A 21,267-nucleotide genomic window follows, 5' to 3' on the forward strand; every position below is an offset into this window, starting at 1 on the left:
TTTACTCCCGTCATCTGAGCCGCTGAAGAGGATTAGGTTTGGTTCTGAAGGGAATGCGCCCTCCATCTACCTAAATGCATCTATGTTCGCGCGAATCGTTCGTGATCCAGCTTCACCTCCAGTAGAAGTGAGTACAAGGTTTTTTAAATGAATCTTTGCAAATGGCCTTTACTAATAATGTGCTAATTAGCAAGTTTCACATGAATGAGGCTAAAGTAAACAGTCCCTCAGAGAGCAGCTCGGAAGAGAGGGGCGGGGTCAGAAGAGCTCATTAACATTTAAAGGAGAATGACACAATACAGCTTGCTCTGACAAGAGAGTTTTTGACAGGGTAAAAAATGTGTTTTTTACACTACCGATAAGAAATTTTAACCAAACTATGTTACAGAGTTTTCATTTAGACCCTAAAGAATAATATCAACTTGTGGAAAATGGGCATTATACAGTATATGACCCCTTTAACAACACTTGGAATACAGAACGAGTTGAATGGGATAATTTTATGACATTTTAATCCTTTTTGTAAAAAGATTGAAGAAGTTTACAATTCATTAAATGAACAAGTGCAAGCATTTTTTTTATATAATGTTTTCTTTTGTGATCCGAAAAAAATAAGGTAGCTTAATATGGCTTTAGAATAGCATCAGATTGACTAATTATTTAGGCTACCTTAGTTATGAAGGGGTAATAGTTATAATAAATAATAGTTATAGCTATAATGAGAGAGAGCTAGCGAGCAAAATAAGGGTTAGGCGTAAAAGAGCATATAGTTATTGTGTTGGGGCCCCGTACCTGAAATTTGCTTAGGGCCCCCAAATCACTAAGTCCGCCCCTGGCTATTAGTTATCGTTCTTGGTATATTTATATTGTATAAATATAGCCGCGATGGGCTACTTTAAATTTTGTACATGCTAAAGCGACAAAAACACGAATGAATGAGAAAAAGAGCGCGAAATTGCTTGATATTAAAATGAGTTAAGCTCAACAAGCCGCTGTCTTTTCCATCCTGGCAGGTCTATTCACGTAAACACATCAATATCATTGTATGATGCTCATTTTTTTCTGGTCTCGTATACAAAGTAAAACAAAAGCACTTGCAGAAGATCGCCCTATGGGGGAGTCTGAACCTGAACAAACAAACAGTTGATGAAATAATGTCTTTCAGGTGGGGCCAATTGATTGTGTTAATTTCACTTCAATCCAGCTAAAACTGCTTAGAGAGTTTTGGCTCAACACTGTGCCAAAGAGGCCAAAGTCCGGCCTCTGGACAAACAATCAAACATTTCATCTGTGAGGTCATAGGTTCACAACCAGCTGCAGATCAGTGGGCAGATCATTTGTTTTTCATTGTTGTAGTCAAAGCCCAGAAAGATTCTCCACTAGCTACACAGGCTATCACAGGATGGAAGCTGGGAATTAATGCCTCTCATGCTGACATGGTTTATAACAGCACACCAGGAATGGAAGGAAAACCCATTCATCTCGCTTAATCGGATATTGAAGCATTTTTCTCAGAACCAGGCATTGTGTAACAGATTGTGGCTGGATATTAAGTGGATTCCAGGCTTCTTAAGACTGAAGAACAGGAACAAAACGCACTGAAAGGATGCAGAAAGAGAAAGAATGATTTTGCACCAACCAGCAGAAACATCTCACTCAGCTGATTTCATCATGCTGATCAATAAAGCCATGGCTTGGAAATGGATCAAGGCTTTTGTTTATTTGTCAATGTGTGTCACCTCTGCTGTGGGTAAGTTCAGTTTAGTTCAATATCACGTAGAATGAGTCTTTAATTGTTCCTATCATATTGGGTAAATACACCACATCTGAATTTAAATGATCTGCAGTTTTAGTTAGTAGTGTACATGTTTATTTGGAGAAAGAGAAACACTGAAAACTTAAGTTACAGTGTGATTCACTGACCAGCATTTGTTAATATAAGTACAGAATTTGATTGTAGTGATTTAAATGTTTACAAATCCATTGATTCATAGAAAGACCAATGGATTAAATTAAACTAAACCAGAGACCATTTGACCTCTTTAAAATGTATACAGAATCACACAGAAAATTACAAAATGGAGGTGCAAAATCAAAACTGTGTCAAAAATAGCATGTTGAATTGCTCGGATCAAAATAAAAATGCATTTCTCAGTGCTTGTATTTTTGGTGGCTGCAATTTAATGTTTTTTTTAATGGTGTTTGCCTTCCAAAGTTAATTTCCAAAGTATGCAGCTTTTGAAAATACCAGGACCATCTTTTTTTATTTAATGTATAATATTTTACTTTGCAAATTTACAAGAATTATTTAAAATTATACAAACTTGCACATCTGGGGACAGCAGTGTCTGGTGAAGCCACCAATTACAGATTAAAATCTCAACTTTTTGGCGTTGTACTGTTTGGCATACTCATGAATTCCATGTGTACAACTTTACAGGTAATGAGGAAGCATCCCGAAAGTGTGCTGACTTCAACAACACCACTTGGATGGAATACAGACAGGGCACCAAGCTCCAGGTTCAGTATCTTCTTCTTACACGAAAGAATGCAGACTGTGCCAGCCTCTTCACACAGGATTGCCTCAACCATACCCAGAAACACACCGCTTACTTCAACTCATCCCTTCCCACTAAAGTCATTGTTCATGGATACAGGTGAAGCATTTAATCAGCAGCATTTTATTATGAAAAGCAATGCTTGTGAATGACCTTTTACACAGATGATTCTTTGATATACTGTGTTTCAGGGCTCTGGGCAGTAAGCCTTCCTGGGTGAGTGGCTTAGCCCAGGCTGTACTGCGGGAAGAGGACGTGAACGTTCTGGTGGTGGACTGGGTCTATGGAGCCTCCTTTGCTTATAACCTGGTGGTAGAAAACTACAAGGAGGTGGCAGTGCAGATATCAGTGCTTATCAATCAGCTTACGGTAAAAGTCTCAGTGTTTTGATCATGTTCAAGTAGTATAAAATCCATTGTCGTAATAGACCACTTGACCACTAAATACTAAAGGCTTTCTTCTGTGAGCAGTGTCCATTTGCTCGAAGTAATAAACATAATAAAATTGATCAGTACACCGAGAATCACAGTAAATGCATAGGAAGTACAAAGTGAAGAATAATGTAAGTACATTACATTTTTGTTGTTGTGTCCATTGTAGAAATATGGAAGCACGCCGGAATCTTTTCACTTCATTGGTGTGAGTCTTGGAGCACACGTGTCTGGATTTGTGGGGACCCTATTTGAAGGCAAGCTGGGTCGAATTACAGGTAATATTTTAATAAAATTTCTAAAATATATTAATATACAGTGGTTATACAATACAGTTATATACAATATCCAAAAGTAAGAGACCATATTGAAAAATATAGGTTTGAAAACGCTGTTATTGAAGCAAAAGCGGACATAACATTAATATATGCATACCATTTAGCAAATATAATAAAATAATTACAATTATACTAAAATTGTCAATAAACAATGAATATATAATAAAATTTTGTCCCAATGAGACCTTTGAAGATGCTACACTTGTGAGTGGAACAAAGACCAACACTGCACCACACTGAATGAGGCTTTCTGACAAAAGCAGAGGCTGCGAGAGCACTTCAAACAAACAATGACAAATTGTTATGCCGCACAGCCTTGGCGAGAAAACAAGAGCTTGTTTGACAATTTAAAGTGTTTAAAATTTATGTGGAACCTTAAAAGTGGCTAAATGTGAATCATTTAGTATAATGCAGAACATACTGTATATCTGAGTTTTGTGCCCTCAGGTCTGGACCCCGCAGGCCCAATGTTCAAGAGTGCTGATCCATTTGACCGGCTGGATTCATCTGATGCTTTGTTTGTTGAGGCCATACACACTGACTCTGACTGTAAGAGTGAATCACTCCTTTGCCTGAAATTACATAAATTAATTTTTATTCTTTCAAGAACACAGTCTAATATTGAACTTGACATTTTCTTGACCGCTTTATTATCTTGATTTACTATCTAACTGCCAGAGTTTGTATAAGTATGCCACTGGTGCTATTGTCAATACAGAAGTACGGGTAATTAGTGCAACTGACCTGAATATCTATGCATTTGCCAGACTTTGGTATATCTATTCCTGTCGGGCATGTGGACTTCTTCTTAAATGGTGGAATGGACCAAGCCGGTTGTGCACGCTCAAAGTTTGCTTCAAGTAAGTGGACAACAAAAGCTGATCAAATGCTAACTGAGATATTAAGCTAAATTAAATGTACCATAGCTTGATGATGAGAATTTGTCAGTTTTTATCTACTTTCCAGTGTATGGTTACGTCATTTGTGACCACATGAGGGCACTGCACGTCTACATGAGCGCCCTGAACAGCTCCTGTTCCCTTATTGGTTTCCCCTGCTCCAGTTATGAGGAATTCCTGGCAGGAAAATGCATCACCTGCGAGGGCCCCTTCAATGGCACATGCCCACAAATAGGTAATGAGTAAGTAGAATATTTTAAATGAACTTGAAATTAATTGATGTATCAGGACATACAGTGGAGATCCTCACATTTTTAATTGACTCTCTAGTGTATGATTAGATGTCTTTCATGAGGAGGATGGATACCGTTAACACACACATCCTCATTATCAAGGACTGAATAATAATTCTCAGGGGTTCTGCATGCTAATCTAATCTTGGAGGGTTATGACCTTGATGTTCTAGTTCATTTAGGTGCTCAATCAGGCATTTCGTTTGTATACACGAGTGTCTTGCTCCAACTGGACAATGTATCACTTGAGGCTGATTATGTAACAACAGGATAATGTTGTTTCATGTAATGTATGACGCAAGCCTTGCCCAGGTGTGCTCCTTCACTGTCTGTTTTAATGTGTATGTATTTCAGGCTTGTTAAAGAACAGTGGGATAACAGCTAATCCCCTGCCAAATCAAGAGAGGGTCTATCTCCTGACCACTGCTACGGCTCCTTATTGTGGTGTGTATGAGTTTGTGCATATTGTCATTTATCAAAAGTCCACTCTCACAGATAATGATTACCTACGAGTTGCGTAATCAGACTACTTTTTTAAAGTAATGTTACTTTTTAATTTAGAAGGAAATATCTGGGTTGCTTTTTCAAGCAACTAACTAAAGTTACTTTGTTTCCTATGTATATTGACTGACAGCTCGTGTTGCCATGTTGAGAGAAATCAGGAATAAGTGCAGAGGAGTTGTGTGCACTGTGTGAACACGTTACTGTAGTAGACTAAACGTGAACATGCATTTACTCATCTCATCTGCACAAAAACAGATTCAGTGTTCATCAAAATCTCAGAATATTATACAAACCTGCAATAATTAAATGTTAAATATAGGCAAATATCATTTATGTATTTAATCCCATTTTATTAACCAATGTCTTTGCTGACCGTCGATGATCCAATTCAACAATACTAAGCAAAAGTGACACATTTGTTTCATTTTTGTTATTGCTGAATAGTGTGAAGGGTTTTTTTATTTATTTCTTCTCCTGCGTCATATTCTTTATGCAATTTGTTTAAGCTGCACCCTACACTATGTAGACGTGAATTTACATTTCCTTCTCTTTTGGTGTGAAAGGGCTTTTACTTTTGGAAAATAACTTTTTATATTAAAAACAAGCAAGCCCTGCGCATATTTAAAAAGTAACTCAAAAGTAACATAACTCATTCCATAAAAATGTATAGTAATTGGTTACATTTTATGGAGTAACGCAATATTGTAATGCATTACTTTTAAAAGGAACTTTCCCCAACACTAGTATTAACATCTCTGTATTAACAGTAAAGACAGTAAAGTGACAGTAAAGACTTTTACATTACAAAAATTCCATTTCAAATAAACACCGTTATTTTGATGTATTTTATGCATTAATATTTTTGTAGAAACCTGTTATACTTTCAGGATTCTTTAAAGGGATCGTTCACCGAAAAATGAAAAGTCTGTCATGAATTACTCACCCTCATGTCGTTCCAAACCTGGACTATATTTATGATGTCCTTACTACCTTTTAAAAAATAATCCCTCTCATGCCCTCCTACTTTTTTTCAGCGCATCACATCCTAGTGGAATTAAAGGTGTCCCCTTTAGACAAGACTGCTGAAGTTCAGCTCACCCTGATCTCTGTGGGACACCCTGAGACAGAGCTGAAACTCAAACTGTATGTATTATATTTCCAACAAGCCATAGCATGTTTTTTTTTATTATTGCAGGTTTACTCCTTTAACTGTTTAAATCATGTGTGAATACATTTGTACATATGTATTTCAGAAATACAGATGAAATGGTGCATAAAAAGGTGGCTGCACACCCAGAGCAACTGTGTAAAATTGACTCGGTGCAGCTGAAAAACACAGGAGCACGATTCTACAGACAAGGAGAAATTCATATTGAGTATATCTGCATCTCTGAAGTCCCTCAAACCAGGTAAATGCAGCATTAATGTTTGCCTTTAAGGGGAGACACTACAGGCAATTTTGAGATTTTTGGCTTTTTCATAAAGTGTTTTTGTAGAACGAAAAACATCCAAAAGACACTGTTAAGTGTTTCTTTTATAGCACTTTATCTATCTGTATCAATAGATTTCAATTACAATACATATTTTTAAAGGCCGTTTTCTCAAAATGAGTTTTTTCTCCTACACTGAGCCATAAATCTCCACTTCAGTAGCACTTACACACACCAAACTTTACATTTTTATTCCTGTCTATATCCTGAAGGTTTTTACAGAGGGATTTGTACATATATAATTTGCTTGATTATATACAACATTTTAATCCCCCAAAAATGTCAAAATATAGTGTTTTCTGTCTGTTCTAAGTATTTTCTGAATTATGGAGTGACAAAATGAGATGCCCAAAATTCCCTCTGTAAAAACTTTTGACTGTAATATGTCAAAAAAATTAAACAAAAATTTTGAAACTGACTTCATCCAGTGTTTAGATTTTTGTACAAGAAATGTATGCAAATTAGTGCATATTTCATTAAATAATGCATCATTTGCATATTTAAACCCAACATTTTATAGAACTTGTAATACAAAAAATGTTTGCAATTATCAATGTAATCAATCAACCAGGTAAGTAAGGCGATAACTATTAGTAAAAAAAATTACCCTATTCACCTGCAGTGTCTCGCCTTAAACTCTTTTTCTCTTTCTGGACTCTCATTACACTGTATTTTGATTTGGACATAATAAGTGCATTTCCCATCCACTGTATCTAATAGTACTGTATTTCTGTTCAATGTGCAGAGGGCTGGATCCATTATGTGTGAAGAACATTAATATTGGACGGGGAGTGCAATGGTCACATGATTTTGTACAGTTGTGCTAAATTAAAAGAACAACACACAATCTACTTAAGAGAGCTTATCCAAAAGTCTTAAATTAGTGAGACTCAAGCGAAGGTCACACACTACAACTTGGGTTGGGAGACATTAAAGCTTGGTGACAAAGACATAAATAGGATACAAGGGGACTGAAATGCTTATATATATTTATTATGTTTTAGCCCTTTATATAATGTACAATATGATTTTTGTGCACTGTTCCAGAGTGTTATATCAGCCAAGAGGAATCAAATCAGTCATTCAACACTCAGTAGTTTTTTTGTGTTAATATGTGTGTACTGGTTCATTTCCAATTATTAAAATGTTTGGAGTGGTGCAACATTCAAGGTACATTTCAATATTTTGGCACTTTGATTAGCATTCTTGATATTAAAAATTCAAATCTGTTCATTTACAATTAGTGATAAACCTCAAGTCACATTTTGAACCCAGCACTTAACAATTGGCCCCATGAAAATACATTTTCATCAAATGGTCAGTGTACAGTCTCAGAAGATGATGCTGAAGCATTTACTAACTTCCTGTTATGATAAAGCGCACTTTTGTAATAAATCTTATTATCTATCTAGTATCATTCTGAAGTGCTGTTAAAATTAATTTGTTTGAAAATCTAATGTGTTGCCTGTCTCATGTATTCCAAACAGATTTAAGTACTAAGCACATGCCAATAAAAATAAAACAGTCATTTTGTGTGCAATGTGGAATCATATATAACAGTATCTGTTTTGGGAGGTTTAATCTTGTTCTTTTAAGGAATCTTTTTACTGTTCGGTGTTAATGTTGTCTTCGTTTGTATGAGGGGAAACCGATTCGATGGTGATTTTGGTGGAGGAATCGTTCAGATGTTATGGTCTTTACGCTGCTGAAACCATTCCTACAGCTTTGGGGTGTCAGTAGGGGCCAGTGGGGCACCTCCTCTTTGGAATCGAAGTCTTCTTGGAGTATCATCCTCTGTTAGATTTATGGAAAAAGGTGACACACAAAAATGTCATTGAGAACACTGCAATAAATCCCATTACTTATTTCAGCACAACATAACCAAATCTAGAGGCATGTTTGTATCCATCAGTGTAGTTTGCATATTGTTTTCTGTAGCCCAGGCTGTATTTCTGGACATGATCCATATATCTCATTCCTTTGGAAACTAGCGTGTGAAGGTCACGTCTCAAATAACAGCGGAACCCTCCTCCTCCCACAGCTGTCCCACTATCCTGTACCCTACAAAATGCAATATGGCCCTTGTTGGCAAAGCCAAGTATTTCGAGAGGGAGGAGTACTGGATAAACAGACTTGGTATGTTTGGATCCCTAGATGTCCCAAACCCCTTCCAGTCTTTCATCCAGCCTCTGGCACAAGTGTATGTGGTAAAATAAAACCAGCCTTCTCCTAAGCATAGAAACATCTATCAAACAATAAACTAAATAAACAACTAAATAAAACTCAGTTATCTCTCACCCAAGGAAGCCTTTTGCTCTTGCCAGAATGCACGTGTTAAATGAGGACATACCATAGACTTTGTGTTGTTTGTTTGTGTTAAAACAATTTAAAGTTAATTATTACAGAACCCCCTACACAAATTAATGTAGAAATAATTAATATTAATTGCATTAAATCATGAATGAATAGTATCAATATATTAATAAGAACACACCTGCAATGTAATTTAAAGGAAACATTTTTATTTTTATTTTAATTAATCGAAATCTAATTTTTATGTAATTTTAATTACATTTTAAATCAATAGCATTATCAATATATAATTATTATTGCCTACATTAAAAATATAATGTAAAAATTTAATATAAATGAATAGTATTATTAATGTATTATTATTATTACAAGCCTAAAATTAAATCAATTAGTTAAATTATATTGACCATACTATTCATTAGTATCGTCAATATAATCATAATGAATTTAATAAAATAATAATAATTATTATTATTAATATTATTGCAAGCCTAAAATTAAATTATGCAAAAAATATATATATATATATATATATATATATATATATATATGTGAACAGTACTATCGATATAATCAAAATATATTTAATAATAATAATAACAAATTATCATTAAAAACAGTATTCTTCTAGCATATTAATTTTCAATATAATTGATTATTTATATATATATATATATATATATATATATATATATATATATATATATATATATATATATATATATATTCAATATTATTTTAACTGACATCCCTTCCTTGCATATGAATTTATCAAATGGCAGTAAAGTCATAAATATAATCCAGGTCAAAAAGAAGTAGCCTATACAATATAACAATTTATCATGCAATTTATCATCACTCTGCATTCTCTTAATCAGTCATTGTTTGTGCAGTTCAGTGTCCAGTTAGTGCAGTTGTGCCTCCTTCATGCAAACCAGCCCCATCTTTACCAACCCACCCATCAATCCTTCCTTGTGTACTTACATTGTGATTTAAGAAGTGTCCCAGTGTGTTAGCGTCAACACCCCATACTTTACTTCAAATAATCTCTCTCACTCCCATAGTCCATTAGAGAGCCTGTCATATCAGCAAAGTCCTCCAGAACCAAGCTGGTGGAATCCTCACCAGAGGGCATCTCTGTGTCTGAGGGACAGAGCTGGTGTGGAGGTTTGGGCACAGGGGTCTTTCCCTGGTCCGGATAGACGTTTCTTGCTTCTAAGCCCTGGTTAGATGGGGCTGGATCAATTGGCACGACTGTAGCATCTCCTTGGCTCCCCCTGGGAGGTGAACTAGCACTGCCACCCTCACTGCCCTGTGGCGAGGGGGCGAGGACGTGGTAGAGACTGGGCAGACGGATATCAAGGCGCACACCACTCTTGGCAAACAGCTTGTCATTGAGCGAGTACAGTTTGTCAGCAATGTCACTCCCGAGCATGACTGAGAAAAGTCGGGCAACGTAACGATCCTTAGACAGCAGAAGGTAAAGACGACGTCTGCGCCAAGAGATGTAACGGCAGTCCGTCTCTGCGGTCAGTGTCACCTGAGGTCAAAAGGGTCATGGGATGTTTAAGGGCATGCAATATTTCATGGTTGTATGAACATTGAATAATTTTGCTCAATGGCACGGGCTAAAAGATTCTGCCATGATGTACCTGATCACATTGGTATACTAATTATAAAAATAGCATATTATCGTACCTGGAAGTTGCCCTCTTCTGTTGGTCTTAGAGACTCCCATTCTGGAGAATCAAGAAACTGGTGAGGGAAGATATAATGGAGAAACTGACCTTCTAAGGACACTCTAATCCTGTAAAAGAAAAATATCTGGTTTTAAACACACATCCTAAGGTCTTAGAAATGTACCTTTTGTATTCATGTTCGTTTAATATGGATTTGAAAAACATTTGTACCATTTTCAAGAAGCATGAAATGAAAATTCACTCTAAATGCACATTATTAAATGTTAAAATGTTACACTCAGAAATACATTACAATACAGAATCTGTCGCTACTTCCGTTTTAAATTTCACTTTAAATTTAATGACTAAAAATGTAACGCAGCGTAACCATCGAGTAAAAGGTCAAAAAAATGAGTGTACACGTCTTAATTATAATATTTTTTTTAAAGTAAATATCACAAAAATCGTGAATGAATCATTCAAAAATATAATTCTGTTTTTGGGAGGCTTCAACACATGACATTTCTCAACCTGACCTATTCATGAAAAGGTCAAATAATCTTATATTTTAAGAGACTTGCTGACCTTGACACAGTCACGAGGTCTGCAGGGGTCCTTTCTATTACATAATTTCCTGAGTAATAATTACTTTTTTAAATATGTTTTTATTAATCAATAGACATAAAAAAGCATTATTAACCCACAAAATATTTTTCATGTTATTCATTACACAGTACAACTGAGAATGCTGCCTTAGTATTGCGAGCTACTGCAATCATTAGATTAGTACACCTTCGGGGAACATCAGCAGATATTTAGTGTGTGTTTTGATTAATAATAGTTACAGTAATAATAGTTTAAAGACTACTAGTTCAAGATCAATCGCTTATCCGGAGAACTGTATGAGAGTCTACAACTCTGCCAAACATTCTGTTTCTCACCTGCCAGAAAGAAGAAAAGACAACTGATCAATGGGCGTCTTCCCCTCGACAGCATACGTCTCCTCGACCGCTAGAGAGAGCACTTTGTTCTCGCTGGCAGCTGTAATCTCCTTAAACACCTGCACAGGTACATCCAGAGGCAGATATACCGCTGTATAAAGTGCAGAAAGCTCCTCGTTAGTTAAACCGTCCTGCATCAGCCGAAAAATCAGATGACACACCTGGGCCAAACACTGCAGCATCAGCAGCAAGTTCCAGAGGAAGACATCAAGGCCACAAATTGTCAACCAGCCCCACAGAGCCAGACAGAGGAAAGCGGGAGCCCAAAAGCTGAAGATGTACAGAGCTCCATATGCTCCACTACCACCCATATAGCCCAAAAAAAGAATGGTGTTACCCAGATGGTAGATGGCACCTTCGGTGCTGTTGGTCCATCCATTGCAGAGTGTGTGATTGTAAATTATAGAGTCAATCAAGGAAGAATCGCCACTATTCATGTTTATGGCTATGTGGTCTTCAATTCAACTGAAACTGAATATAAAAAGGAGCCTTGTTGGAAAAAGTAGTGGTTCATAAGCCCAAGGTGTTAAAAGTTTGTTAAAAATATAAAACTAATGAAAAAAGATTGTTCCCCTTAGCCTCTAACAGCCAATACACCTCTTACTGCCAAAAATAGTTGGAATGAAAGAAGCTTCATAATTCCGTTCCATTCAGTTCTGTTGACACTCACTTTTCCTTTCGAATTTGACAATATCAGCCCTATAGCGTCTCTGCTTCTGTTCCCTGTCCTGCACTGGACTGTTGGAAACATGGAGTGGGAGAGGCGGGGGTAGAGACCCTGAGAAGGATAACCATGTTTGGAATTGAAACCCAAGGAGGAAAGAGCCACAGACAGAAAGCAGACTCGCTACTTAACATAACACAATGATGGCCGGGCAGAGTGATTACGATAACAAGTGACATGGACTGACGTCTGTGAAGATCTCTGAAAGCTCTGCCAGATGTCACCAACACCCGTTTTCTCACAATCAAACAGACAATTTGTACTCCAGCTCTTCTAATGGCGTTTGAGGGGAGGAGGATCCTAGGCTATGGGGGGGCATATTTAGAGAATCTGGGGCAGATAAAATAACAGGGGAGGTCATGTAACACTGTTTACCTCCCCCCCTGGCCATTCCTTTTTGTAGTTTCTTACATAACTTGGCCCAGCAGTTGTTGGTAGTTAATATTCTGCTGCTTAGCAGTGGCGTGCAAGAGTGAGTGGATTCTGTTTCTTTTATTATTTAAGCATAAGTTATGAGAATATTGTTGTGTAAAATGCCAAATGGCGTTGTTAGGCATGACAGCATACAATACAACATGTTCTTTAGTGGCCAATGCTTATGTAAGTTACTCCATAAATATCAAAATACTAAGGACAAATGGTAATTAACCCTTATTTTATTTGGTTGTTTTCAGGGATCTATTCTTATGTAAAAAGACATTTCCAAGAATAATAATTACAGTAATTGCTAAACTGCATGTTCCATCTTTTATAAATATATCAAAGAACAACGATTAATTGTGTTAATTTAGAGAAACTGTAAAACTGGGAAATAAGGCACCAGCAAATGCACATTTTGTTATTGTTATGATCGAAATCAAATAAAAATCCTACAGAATTATATACTCGATTAAGAATTTGAAAATGAACTTCCTTTGCTTTTGGTGTTGCTGGAAATGTTAAATATTTAGTTCTTGATTTCTTATCTTCATCACAGGAAAAATAGAAAAACTAAGTCTTTGCCTGAGGAAAATGGATGTAATTTTAGGACAGAGGCTTTCCATATTGTGCTGTTTGGATAATTTAAGGTTAGTGAGAGCAAGTCTATTCATTCACCAAAGCTAGGGTAGATGAGGAACTGCATTATTTTGATATAAAACATCTGAAATACAGATTATGGGAATTATGCAACAAAAATAACAATCTACTTTAAGAGCTGCGCAGTGATATGCGGTGTTTAAGCACTAATGGAATGCTCTATTGAACTAGATCGCAATGACAAATCGCTTTGTGGTGTGATTAATAGATCCATTTGTTTTACCTCTTAATCATGACAGCTTATATAGATGGAAACATAACTGAAATGCACAATGAAAGTCAATATACACTGGATATCTTGTGCAGCTTAACTAGCTGTTATAGATGATAAGAGAGTGTTAAAGTTACTATTCAGAGCTGACAATTTGACATGTACCCTGCAAGAGAGGCATGCCGATAGAAATGTTCTCACTCACGTACTGTGTGCACATTCTCATTGTAGTAAAGCACCATCAAAGCAGTTTGAATGACAGAAATAAACCAGAAAAAAACTATTGACATTTAATATATGAAAAATATCAATTATGCATTTGCATTTGTTGTGCATATTTAATGAACCGAACATCAAAATGTATAAGGTAATTATAAGCAGAAATTGTTAAATAAGCAATCTGTTCTTGTGTTTGTGTCAGGGACAAACTATACTTGTGAAATCTATAGGAGAAATGCAAATTATGAATTGCTTTTGCTGGGTTCACACCAGGTGTAGATACAGAATTAAAGCGCTTCTGCGGGTAGACCTCAGATTAGAGTGTGCTGGGAGCAGCAGCTCTATTTTAGGCCTGCATGCATAGTTAAGTGCAGCTGTCACCAGCCCAACGCTGGTACAGGGAATTCGAAAGCCAACCTAGTAGGAAGCTTGAAGGAACGGTCTGTTTGCGTAAAAAACTGCTTGGCCTGTAGGGTGTCAACAGACACTACTTCATCAATAATTTAATATGTGATATAATAAGCAAATCAAGCATGCGATACATGTTGATTAGACTGAATAATTGAATAGGCGGTAAAAAGAGAAAGCCATCCTTGTTATAAGAATCTCTGCTTATTACATACAAATACACAAGAAAAGAGAATGGGTTAACATCTTGCATAGGATCTTTATTGTCCATAAATGTACATAAATCACATATGAAAGAAAGAGAAAGAAAAGACAGACATTTCCCTCAGAGAAATAAATTCAGCCCCGCATAATCTTCCCTGCAGTGTAAAAATATAAATAAAAGAGCACACCGGATCCCATTTCACACAGGTTGTCACACACTACAAAAGAAAGAAAAGACAATTAGAAAACATTATAACAGAATCTTTAAATGAACAAAAAAATAAGACAGAAGATTTTTTTAACTTAAGGGATAGATTTATTTAAAATATATTTAAATACATTTAAAGGGAGTTAAAATATGGAAGTTTTGGCATTATTTACCAATGGAGAGTTTTAGTAGAATATCTGAGCTGCTCTGTTTCATACAACAACATGAGGATCAGGAGCTGATAAGCTCCAAAAAAAAAAAACAATCACCATAAGGTAGGGCTTGCATAGACTAGTCGAGTAGTCGAGTGATCGACTACTTCAACCACTAGTCGGCGCTGTCGGAGACAATCGACTACTCGGGCGTGCATTAACCATAATGCATGCACAGTTTGCAAGTACGACGTGAATTTTAGGATTACAATATTGCGTGTAGCTGTTACTTTCTATTGCTTTATCTATGTTGCATGTAAAATTAAAATATGTAATGTAATAATATGGGGTGTGCTCGAAGCTGAATACCTTATTCGGAAAGGCACAGATAATGGATAAAAAAAAACGAATAATGGATAAGTAATAATTCTGCCTGAATATTTGGCTGAGGCTGACACAGTCTGGTGTTTGCTAGATAACAGGTGAGCCAGGGGATCAGCGCAATATTATACACAAACCAAACCAGCTCTCTCTCAAGAGTAGGCTAATAATCAACTTAGATACAGATACATTTTCTACTAGGCCTACATATTTGCTTCTTTATCTTTTGCTGGTTTAAACGCACATTTAAAAAAGACTCGCTTAAAGAGTTCTGCGTAATGAAAATGTGTGCATTGAATTAATTCAGTCGTCTTCAAATGATCACTAAACGTTTGTCATGACATCTCTTTGCTTGTATGATAAATTTATTTTTAGAAATTAATAATTATTTTAGTTTAACATGGCATTTTTGTTCAGTAATAACTACGAAAAAAAAGAAAGATAGTCATAACGGTCTTATCAAGTAACTGTACGATGTTCCACCTGGTTTTATCCGAATACAGATACAAATAATTTTGTGATTGTTACAGATACAAATACTGGCTGTTGCATGAAAATTAAAATATGTAATATCATACTGGTAATTATAAAGTTTTGACAATTTATGTATGTAGCTATTTGTTGCATTAGGCTATGAATTAATAAACGTTTATTGATAAGAACTATTTCATGTCTTTTCATTTACAGTAGCATGAACCACAAGTAGTCGAGTAATTTGAGTATTTTTTAAATAAGAAATCGACTAGCAGAAATCAGTAGTCGTGCAACCTCTACCATAAGGTCACCAAAAAAGTATTCTTTATGACTTGCGCACTTTATTCAGACTCTTCTGAAGCTATATAATAGCTTTGTGTAAAGAACAGCCTTAAATGACAGCTGTGGTCACCATTCATATTGTATAGCAGAGAAAATCTTGAATATATAATATAAATAACTCCAGAGAAGAACGTGAACTACTCCTTTCGATTCAATTTGCAGTGCAGAGATCTGAAAATTGCATTACCAAAATTCAAGGTTGTGGTGGCCAAGATATTCACTAAGAATATTCTTTGTAAGAGACTAATCACTTACCATTCACTCAATCAGATGATGATGATGATGGTGGTGGTGGTGGTATTATATCTTAAAACCAAGTGCCCTCATGCACTCCTTGTGTGCTTCAATGAGGTCTGTGCAGCTTTCCTCTCCCTTATCAATTATGCTGCAATGAAGACAATATTGAGTCACAGTATCTTGCTAAAATGTATTAGGGTGAGTTTACCCAAAAATAAAAATTCTGTCATTATTATTTACTCACCCGTGTGTTGCTCAAAACCAGTTTGATGGAACACACAAGGAGAAATTTGAAGAACTGCTCCTGCCACAATACAACTCTAGTACTAGTTCAACAGTGATCAGAGTAGTTTTACAAGTTGATGCAGACTACTTTTATGGGGATTTGCATCCTTTCGGAAGTCTGAAATTCTTGTTTGCTTTTTATTTAATGTAAAACGCTGAGCAGTTCAGTGCTTCAAAAATTATTTTCTGCTTCACAGAAGAAAGTAAGTCATGCAGGTTTGGGACAACATGATAAATAATTATGTAAATAACGACAGAATTTTAATATTTTGGTGCAAAATATCCCGTTTGAAGCAGTAACTAATAGCTACAAGTCTCCTCACCAGGCATCTCGTGCTTTTTTGGTCTCAGGACACGCACAGCATGGTTTGAGAGGTTTCTTCTGCTCTGCCCCCTCTATTGCTGGTGAAGCCTCCACACTGGCTGCTGACAGGCTCGACATTTCCACTTACAAACACTGTCTGAGAAAAACAAAAGAGCATGGGACATATGATTTATCAGTTCTAAACTTCCGTTTCAACATAACATATTTTGCACAGCCAGCAGAGCGCAGCATATTATCCACCATGCCATTAGTTACATCATGTCCTAGTTACATCATGGCCTCTGCTCTTCATCGTTTCGTTATTATTCTAAAATCCAGCTGTCCATACCTCGCTGTCAAACATGCTGTATCTTATCGGATGTAAAAGATATTCAAACTGTGCTGTCAGGTAATATCAAATAAAAATGTGTCTCTGACAAACTTGTACTCACTCTATATGATGTATGGACTGGTGCGCTCACGTGCGTCCTTCCTTACACAACCTGCAGCTGTCAAATAACAGAAGAACCCCGCGAAAGCGGAAGTGTCGCGTAGCTTCCGGGTCAATGCCATTAAATAAAAACAACAAAATTAACAACAAAGCCACAGTCATTTACTACCTAAATATGATTTACATTCACACACAGTTTAATGGCTAAAGGTAAACGAAACGCGATTCAATCTAAAATCAGTTCATAACAACACAATAAAAGTCTTATACAGAATAAAAGTCATTTAAAAGTTGAGGTTTATATGATCATAATATTGTTATCATTACCTAACATCTCAGTGTATTAATTTTAATACATATTTTAATAGAATTTTAATTAAATTCCGCAAGTTAATGTCGCTTTATTGTGCCATCCCAAAGAGGCACAAAATCACTTTCACAGACATTTAAATTAAATGTTCCCTTCTGGTGGAATGACCTGCCCAACTCAATCCGAGCAGCTGAATCCTTAGCCTTCAAGAATCGGCTAAAAACACAGCTCTTCCATCTTTATTTGACCCTCTAATTCTAGCAATTTCTATTCTTTTAAAAAAAACTTGCCCCTTTTAGACTTGCACTCTATTCATTTACTAACAGCTTGTTTTCTAAAAAAAAAAAAAAAAATTTACACTAGCTTCTCTATTCTTTTTTCTATTCTATCTATTCCTTTTCTTTTTATTTATTATACAGTTTAAAAAAGCAAAAAGGTCCATAACACTAGCTTGCTCTATTCTTTTTCTATTCTGTTTTCTTTTTATTTATTATATAATTTTAAAAATAACTTGCTACGTGTACTATGTTAAGCTAACTGAGACTTTTATAGCACTTCCGTATCATTTCTCTTTTGTTGATTTTGATTGCTTCCATTGTCCTCGTTTGTAAGTCGCTTTGGATAAAAGTGTCTGCTAAATGACTAAATGTAAATGTAAATGTAAATTACATATTTAATTGTTTAATCATATTGGCTCATGTCTTCAATTTAAGTCAGATGAGATATGAACATTATTTTGTTTCTGAGTAACTTAGGTATTTGCAGGCAAATTCACATAACTCTACTTTTCATTCATGCAGTTTACAAAAGAAAATATGTTCACACTGATGCAGCTTACTTCATGGATGACTTCTGATATTGATGATAATATAGTTTTCTTTTTGTGAGAATTCTTTGTGTGATCCATCTAGCTATTTTCTCCAGGACAACTGCACTATCTGAATCTGTTTTTTTGTTTGTTTGTTTGTTTGTTTTTTTCTCAAGAACTGCTTGGAAGACCCTTGGCCTGTTTTATACTCTACACATATTCAGCACATAAACGGATCTCCAAAAGAAGTGCAACAATGGCACATATAGCTTTCATGTTGACATTGCTTCTGATGTGTAACAGAGTTACATCTCTGTACAGAAAATAAAGTGCTTTCAGGGTTACTAAATTAAGTATTTTTTACGATTATCACCATGTATTTAAAAATGGTTATCATAAGTGAGCTTTTGAGGACATACTTATTGTCATTAAAATCAAATTTTCACGAGGAGAGGAATAATGGTTAGATCTAAATGATAATAAGTCTACCTGAAGCAGAACCCAAACCCTAAAAAACAATGCTGTCTTGTATGCCTGTCACTAAGTGTGCAACTTGCATCAAGTCTGACACATACTTTTTTTTCAAACACTGGCAAAACTGCAAAATATTGTGTTGATAAATGTTTATATTGCATTTTCCCCTGCATTTTCTGCTACGTTCAGCGTGCTATGAGCGGCAAAAATAGAACATTTCAGTCATGACGTCAATTTGTAGGCCAACACAGAATGCGAACTCAGCATGAACTCCCTCAGGCATTTCTACTGGGTGTTTAGTATATTTTTGTTTGTTTGTATGTTGTGTTTAATTTATGACTTGATAAAAGGTAACTTTGCCGTTTTTTTTCTACAACATAAACAGCCACACTATACCTCAAACATGAATTTAGAAAGTGCTGCGTCCGATTAATTTCAAATAATTTGTCATGCATGTAAAGAGATGTGTTATTAATCAGAAAACCATTGCAGTACTTATATACATTTTTAAAGATAATGATTTAAATTCTTGTGTCATGTGTTAGGCAAACACACACACACAAATATGTCTGGTTTGCTATCCTTTTTGGGGACTCTCCATAGGCGTAATGCTTTTTCTGCTGTACAGACCGTATATTCTATTGCCCTACACCAATCCTACACCTAAACCTACCCCTTACAGGAAACTTTCTGCATTTTTAGATTTTCAAAAAACTTCATTCTGTGTGATTTATTAGCTTGTTTACCCATGGGAACCTCAATTTAGGTCCCCACCGTGACACGAGTCCACATGAGTCTGTGTGTATTCAGGTTTAAGTCCCCACCAGAATAGAAAAACAGGTACACACACACACACACGTTGGTTTCATGGTTTATGGGGACTGTCCATAGGCATAATGATTTTTATACTGTACAAACTGTATTTTCTGTTGGCCTACACCAACCCTACACCTAACCCTACCCCTCACAGGAAACTTTGTGTATTTTAAGATTTTCAAAAAAACTTGTTCTGAATAATTTATAAGCCTTTTGAACTACGGGGACACTAAAAGTGTCCTCATAAATCACCTTCACGTTGTAATACCTATGTCATACCCATATCATTATACAAATTTGTGTCCTCATAAACCACATAAACATGCACACACACATACATACATATATATATATATATATATATATATATATATACATACATATAGTGTAACGTTAGGGAGGTGTGACAACAGAGTTGGATCCAAATGCAGGCTTTAATGAAAAGACGTAGTCAGACAGGCAGGGTCCAGTACCAGCAAACAGAAATATACAAGGTAATCCAAAGGGGTATTCCAGAAACAGGCAAATGTCAAGTCAGGCAGCAAACGATCACAAAACAAACAGTCCAAGGTCAAACACACCAAGGCAAGGCAAGGCAAGGAAACAGAGAGCACGGAAAACACGTATATGTAACAGGCTAACAATATCCAGCGATGTGTGTGTGTGTGTGAGTGCAACCTAAATAGTCCTCCTGATTGGAAACAGGTGTAAACGGATGATAGGTTCAGGCAGAGGGATCCAGGGAAAAGAAGTCCAGGGTGAGTAGTAATGGTAAGGGATGGAATGCCCTCTAGCAGAGCTCATGGAACTCCAGCTGGTGAGTTTGACAGAGCACCCCCAACCCTAAAGAAGCGACTTCCAGCAGGAATCCAGGGCAGAGCAGGGTGTCAGGGTGGAGCCGGAGACCACCACGGCAGAGCAGGAGGAGCAGAAGACCACCAGAGTGCAGCTGAAGTGGAACACAGAGAGGTTAACAGCAGCCTCCTTGGCTGTGACTTGACAGTCAAAGGGTTCACAGGCGGCCTCCAGGGCCATGATAGGGCAGGCAGAGATTTCAGAAACGACCTTCTTGGTCGTTACAGGACAAACAGAGAGTTCCCAAGTAGCCTCCTTGGCCGGGACAGGACATTGAGTGAGTTCAGAGGCGGTCTCTATGACCATGACAGGGAGATTCTGCAGTGGGTGCTGCCTCCTCTGGACGTTCTGATTCAGGGACTGGAGCGAGCTCTGGAGTGAATTCAGGAACTGGAGCGGGCTCAAAGACTGGAATGGGCTCAGGAGTGGACTCAGGGACTGGTGTGGACTCTGGAGTAGATTTAAGGGCTGGAGTGAGCTCTGGAGCAGACTCTGGGAATGGAGAAGGCTCGGGATTGGGTTCGGGGGAATAGAGCGGATTCTGGATCAGACTCTGGGACTAAAGCGGATTCGGGGACTAGAGCAGGCACCACCGCCTCGGGAGGTTCTACAGCAGAATCGGCCACCTCTGAGGAAGCTATGCCGGTGTGTGCGGCCCAATGCATAGAATGGGCGTAGCCATCACAGGCTGGACAGAGAGCACAGCATCTATTTCCTAGACAGATGGCATTGTAACCGGTAAACTAGAGAGCGGTGACGTTTGCCAGCCTATGAGTGCTGAGACCAGCAAGCTTGATTGCGTAGTGACCAACAGGTTTGAG

General features: G+C 36.8%; 3 protein-coding genes across 7 annotated transcripts; 1 reads left to right on the top strand and 2 right to left on the bottom strand.

Annotated features, from left to right (window-relative positions):
• Positions 1 to 1,218: 1,218 nt before the first annotated feature.
• pla1a (phospholipase A1 member A) lies at positions 1,219 to 8,041 on the top strand. Of its 2 annotated transcripts, none has more exons than XM_058787789.1 (11): positions 1,219 to 1,750; positions 2,441 to 2,657; positions 2,750 to 2,927; positions 3,159 to 3,267; positions 3,775 to 3,876; positions 4,095 to 4,187; positions 4,276 to 4,461; positions 4,874 to 4,963; positions 6,058 to 6,166; positions 6,277 to 6,432; positions 7,259 to 8,041. In XM_058787789.1, the coding sequence occupies exons 1-11, from the start codon at positions 1,624 to 1,626 to the stop codon at positions 7,338 to 7,340; spliced, it is 1,449 nt and encodes a 482-aa protein (XP_058643772.1). In that variant the 5' UTR covers positions 1,219 to 1,623; the 3' UTR covers positions 7,341 to 8,041. The 2 variants fall into 2 exon arrangements, with proteins under 2 accessions (XP_058643772.1, XP_058643773.1); XM_058787790.1 differs by having other exon boundaries at positions 4,294 to 4,461.
• On the bottom strand, positions 7,491 to 12,521 carry popdc2 (popeye domain containing 2). Of its 4 annotated transcripts, none has more exons than XM_058787791.1 (4): positions 11,447 to 12,521; positions 10,525 to 10,633; positions 9,883 to 10,366; positions 7,491 to 8,307 (listed from the first exon to the last, which is right to left on the bottom strand). In XM_058787791.1, exons 1-4 carry the CDS (start codon positions 11,941 to 11,943, stop codon positions 8,231 to 8,233), a joined length of 1,167 nt encoding a protein of 388 aa, XP_058643774.1. In that variant the 5' UTR covers positions 11,944 to 12,521; the 3' UTR covers positions 7,491 to 8,230. The 4 variants fall into 4 exon arrangements, with proteins under 4 accessions (XP_058643774.1, XP_058643775.1, XP_058643776.1 ...); XM_058787792.1 differs by having other exon boundaries at positions 9,864 to 10,366; XM_058787793.1 differs by having other exon boundaries at positions 9,811 to 10,366; positions 11,447 to 12,509.
• Positions 12,522 to 14,380: 1,859 nt separating this feature from the next.
• LOC131547307 (cytochrome c oxidase copper chaperone) lies at positions 14,381 to 17,320 on the bottom strand. Its single transcript, XM_058787795.1, has 4 exons — positions 17,185 to 17,320; positions 16,752 to 16,889; positions 16,162 to 16,291; positions 14,381 to 14,567 (listed from the first exon to the last, which is right to left on the bottom strand). Exons 2-3 carry the CDS (start codon positions 16,868 to 16,870, stop codon positions 16,207 to 16,209), a joined length of 204 nt encoding a protein of 67 aa, XP_058643778.1. The 5' UTR covers positions 16,871 to 16,889; positions 17,185 to 17,320; the 3' UTR covers positions 14,381 to 14,567; positions 16,162 to 16,206.
• Positions 17,321 to 21,267: the final 3,947 nt, after the last annotated feature.

The sequence above is a fragment of the Onychostoma macrolepis genome, chromosome 09 (assembly GCF_012432095.1).
Source record: "Onychostoma macrolepis isolate SWU-2019 chromosome 09, ASM1243209v1, whole genome shotgun sequence".
NCBI lineage: Eukaryota > Metazoa > Chordata > Actinopteri > Cypriniformes > Cyprinidae > Onychostoma > Onychostoma macrolepis.

What these genes read in the sequence shown, in the direction of transcription:
- popdc2 (XM_058787791.1), bottom strand. Translation starts at nt 11,943, where the DNA reads ATGAATAGTGGCGATTCTTCCTTGATTGACTCTATAATTTACAATCAC. An exon ending in CAGAAGAGGGCAACTTCCAG is followed by an intron (nt 10,367 to 10,524) that starts GTACGATAATAT and finishes TTTTGACCTCAG; the next exon opens with GTGACACTGACCGCAGAGAC. An exon ending in CTCTCTAATGGACTATGGGA is followed by an intron (nt 8,308 to 9,882) that starts GTGAGAGAGATT and finishes TAAATCTAACAG; the next exon opens with AGGATGATACTCCAAGAAGA.
- pla1a (XM_058787789.1), top strand. Translation starts at nt 1,624, where the DNA reads ATGATTTTGCACCAACCAGCAGAAACATCTCACTCAGCTGATTTCATC. An exon ending in GTGTGTCACCTCTGCTGTGG is followed by an intron (nt 1,751 to 2,440) that starts GTAAGTTCAGTT and finishes ACAACTTTACAG; the next exon opens with GTAATGAGGAAGCATCCCGA. An exon ending in TCTGAAGTCCCTCAAACCAG is followed by an intron (nt 6,433 to 7,258) that starts GTAAATGCAGCA and finishes TTCAATGTGCAG; the next exon opens with AGGGCTGGATCCATTATGTG.
- LOC131547307 (XM_058787795.1), bottom strand. Translation starts at nt 16,870, where the DNA reads ATGTCGAGCCTGTCAGCAGCCAGTGTGGAGGCTTCACCAGCAATAGAG. An exon ending in AAAAAAGCACGAGATGCCTG is followed by an intron (nt 16,292 to 16,751) that starts GTGAGGAGACTT and finishes TCTTCATTGCAG; the next exon opens with CATAATTGATAAGGGAGAGG.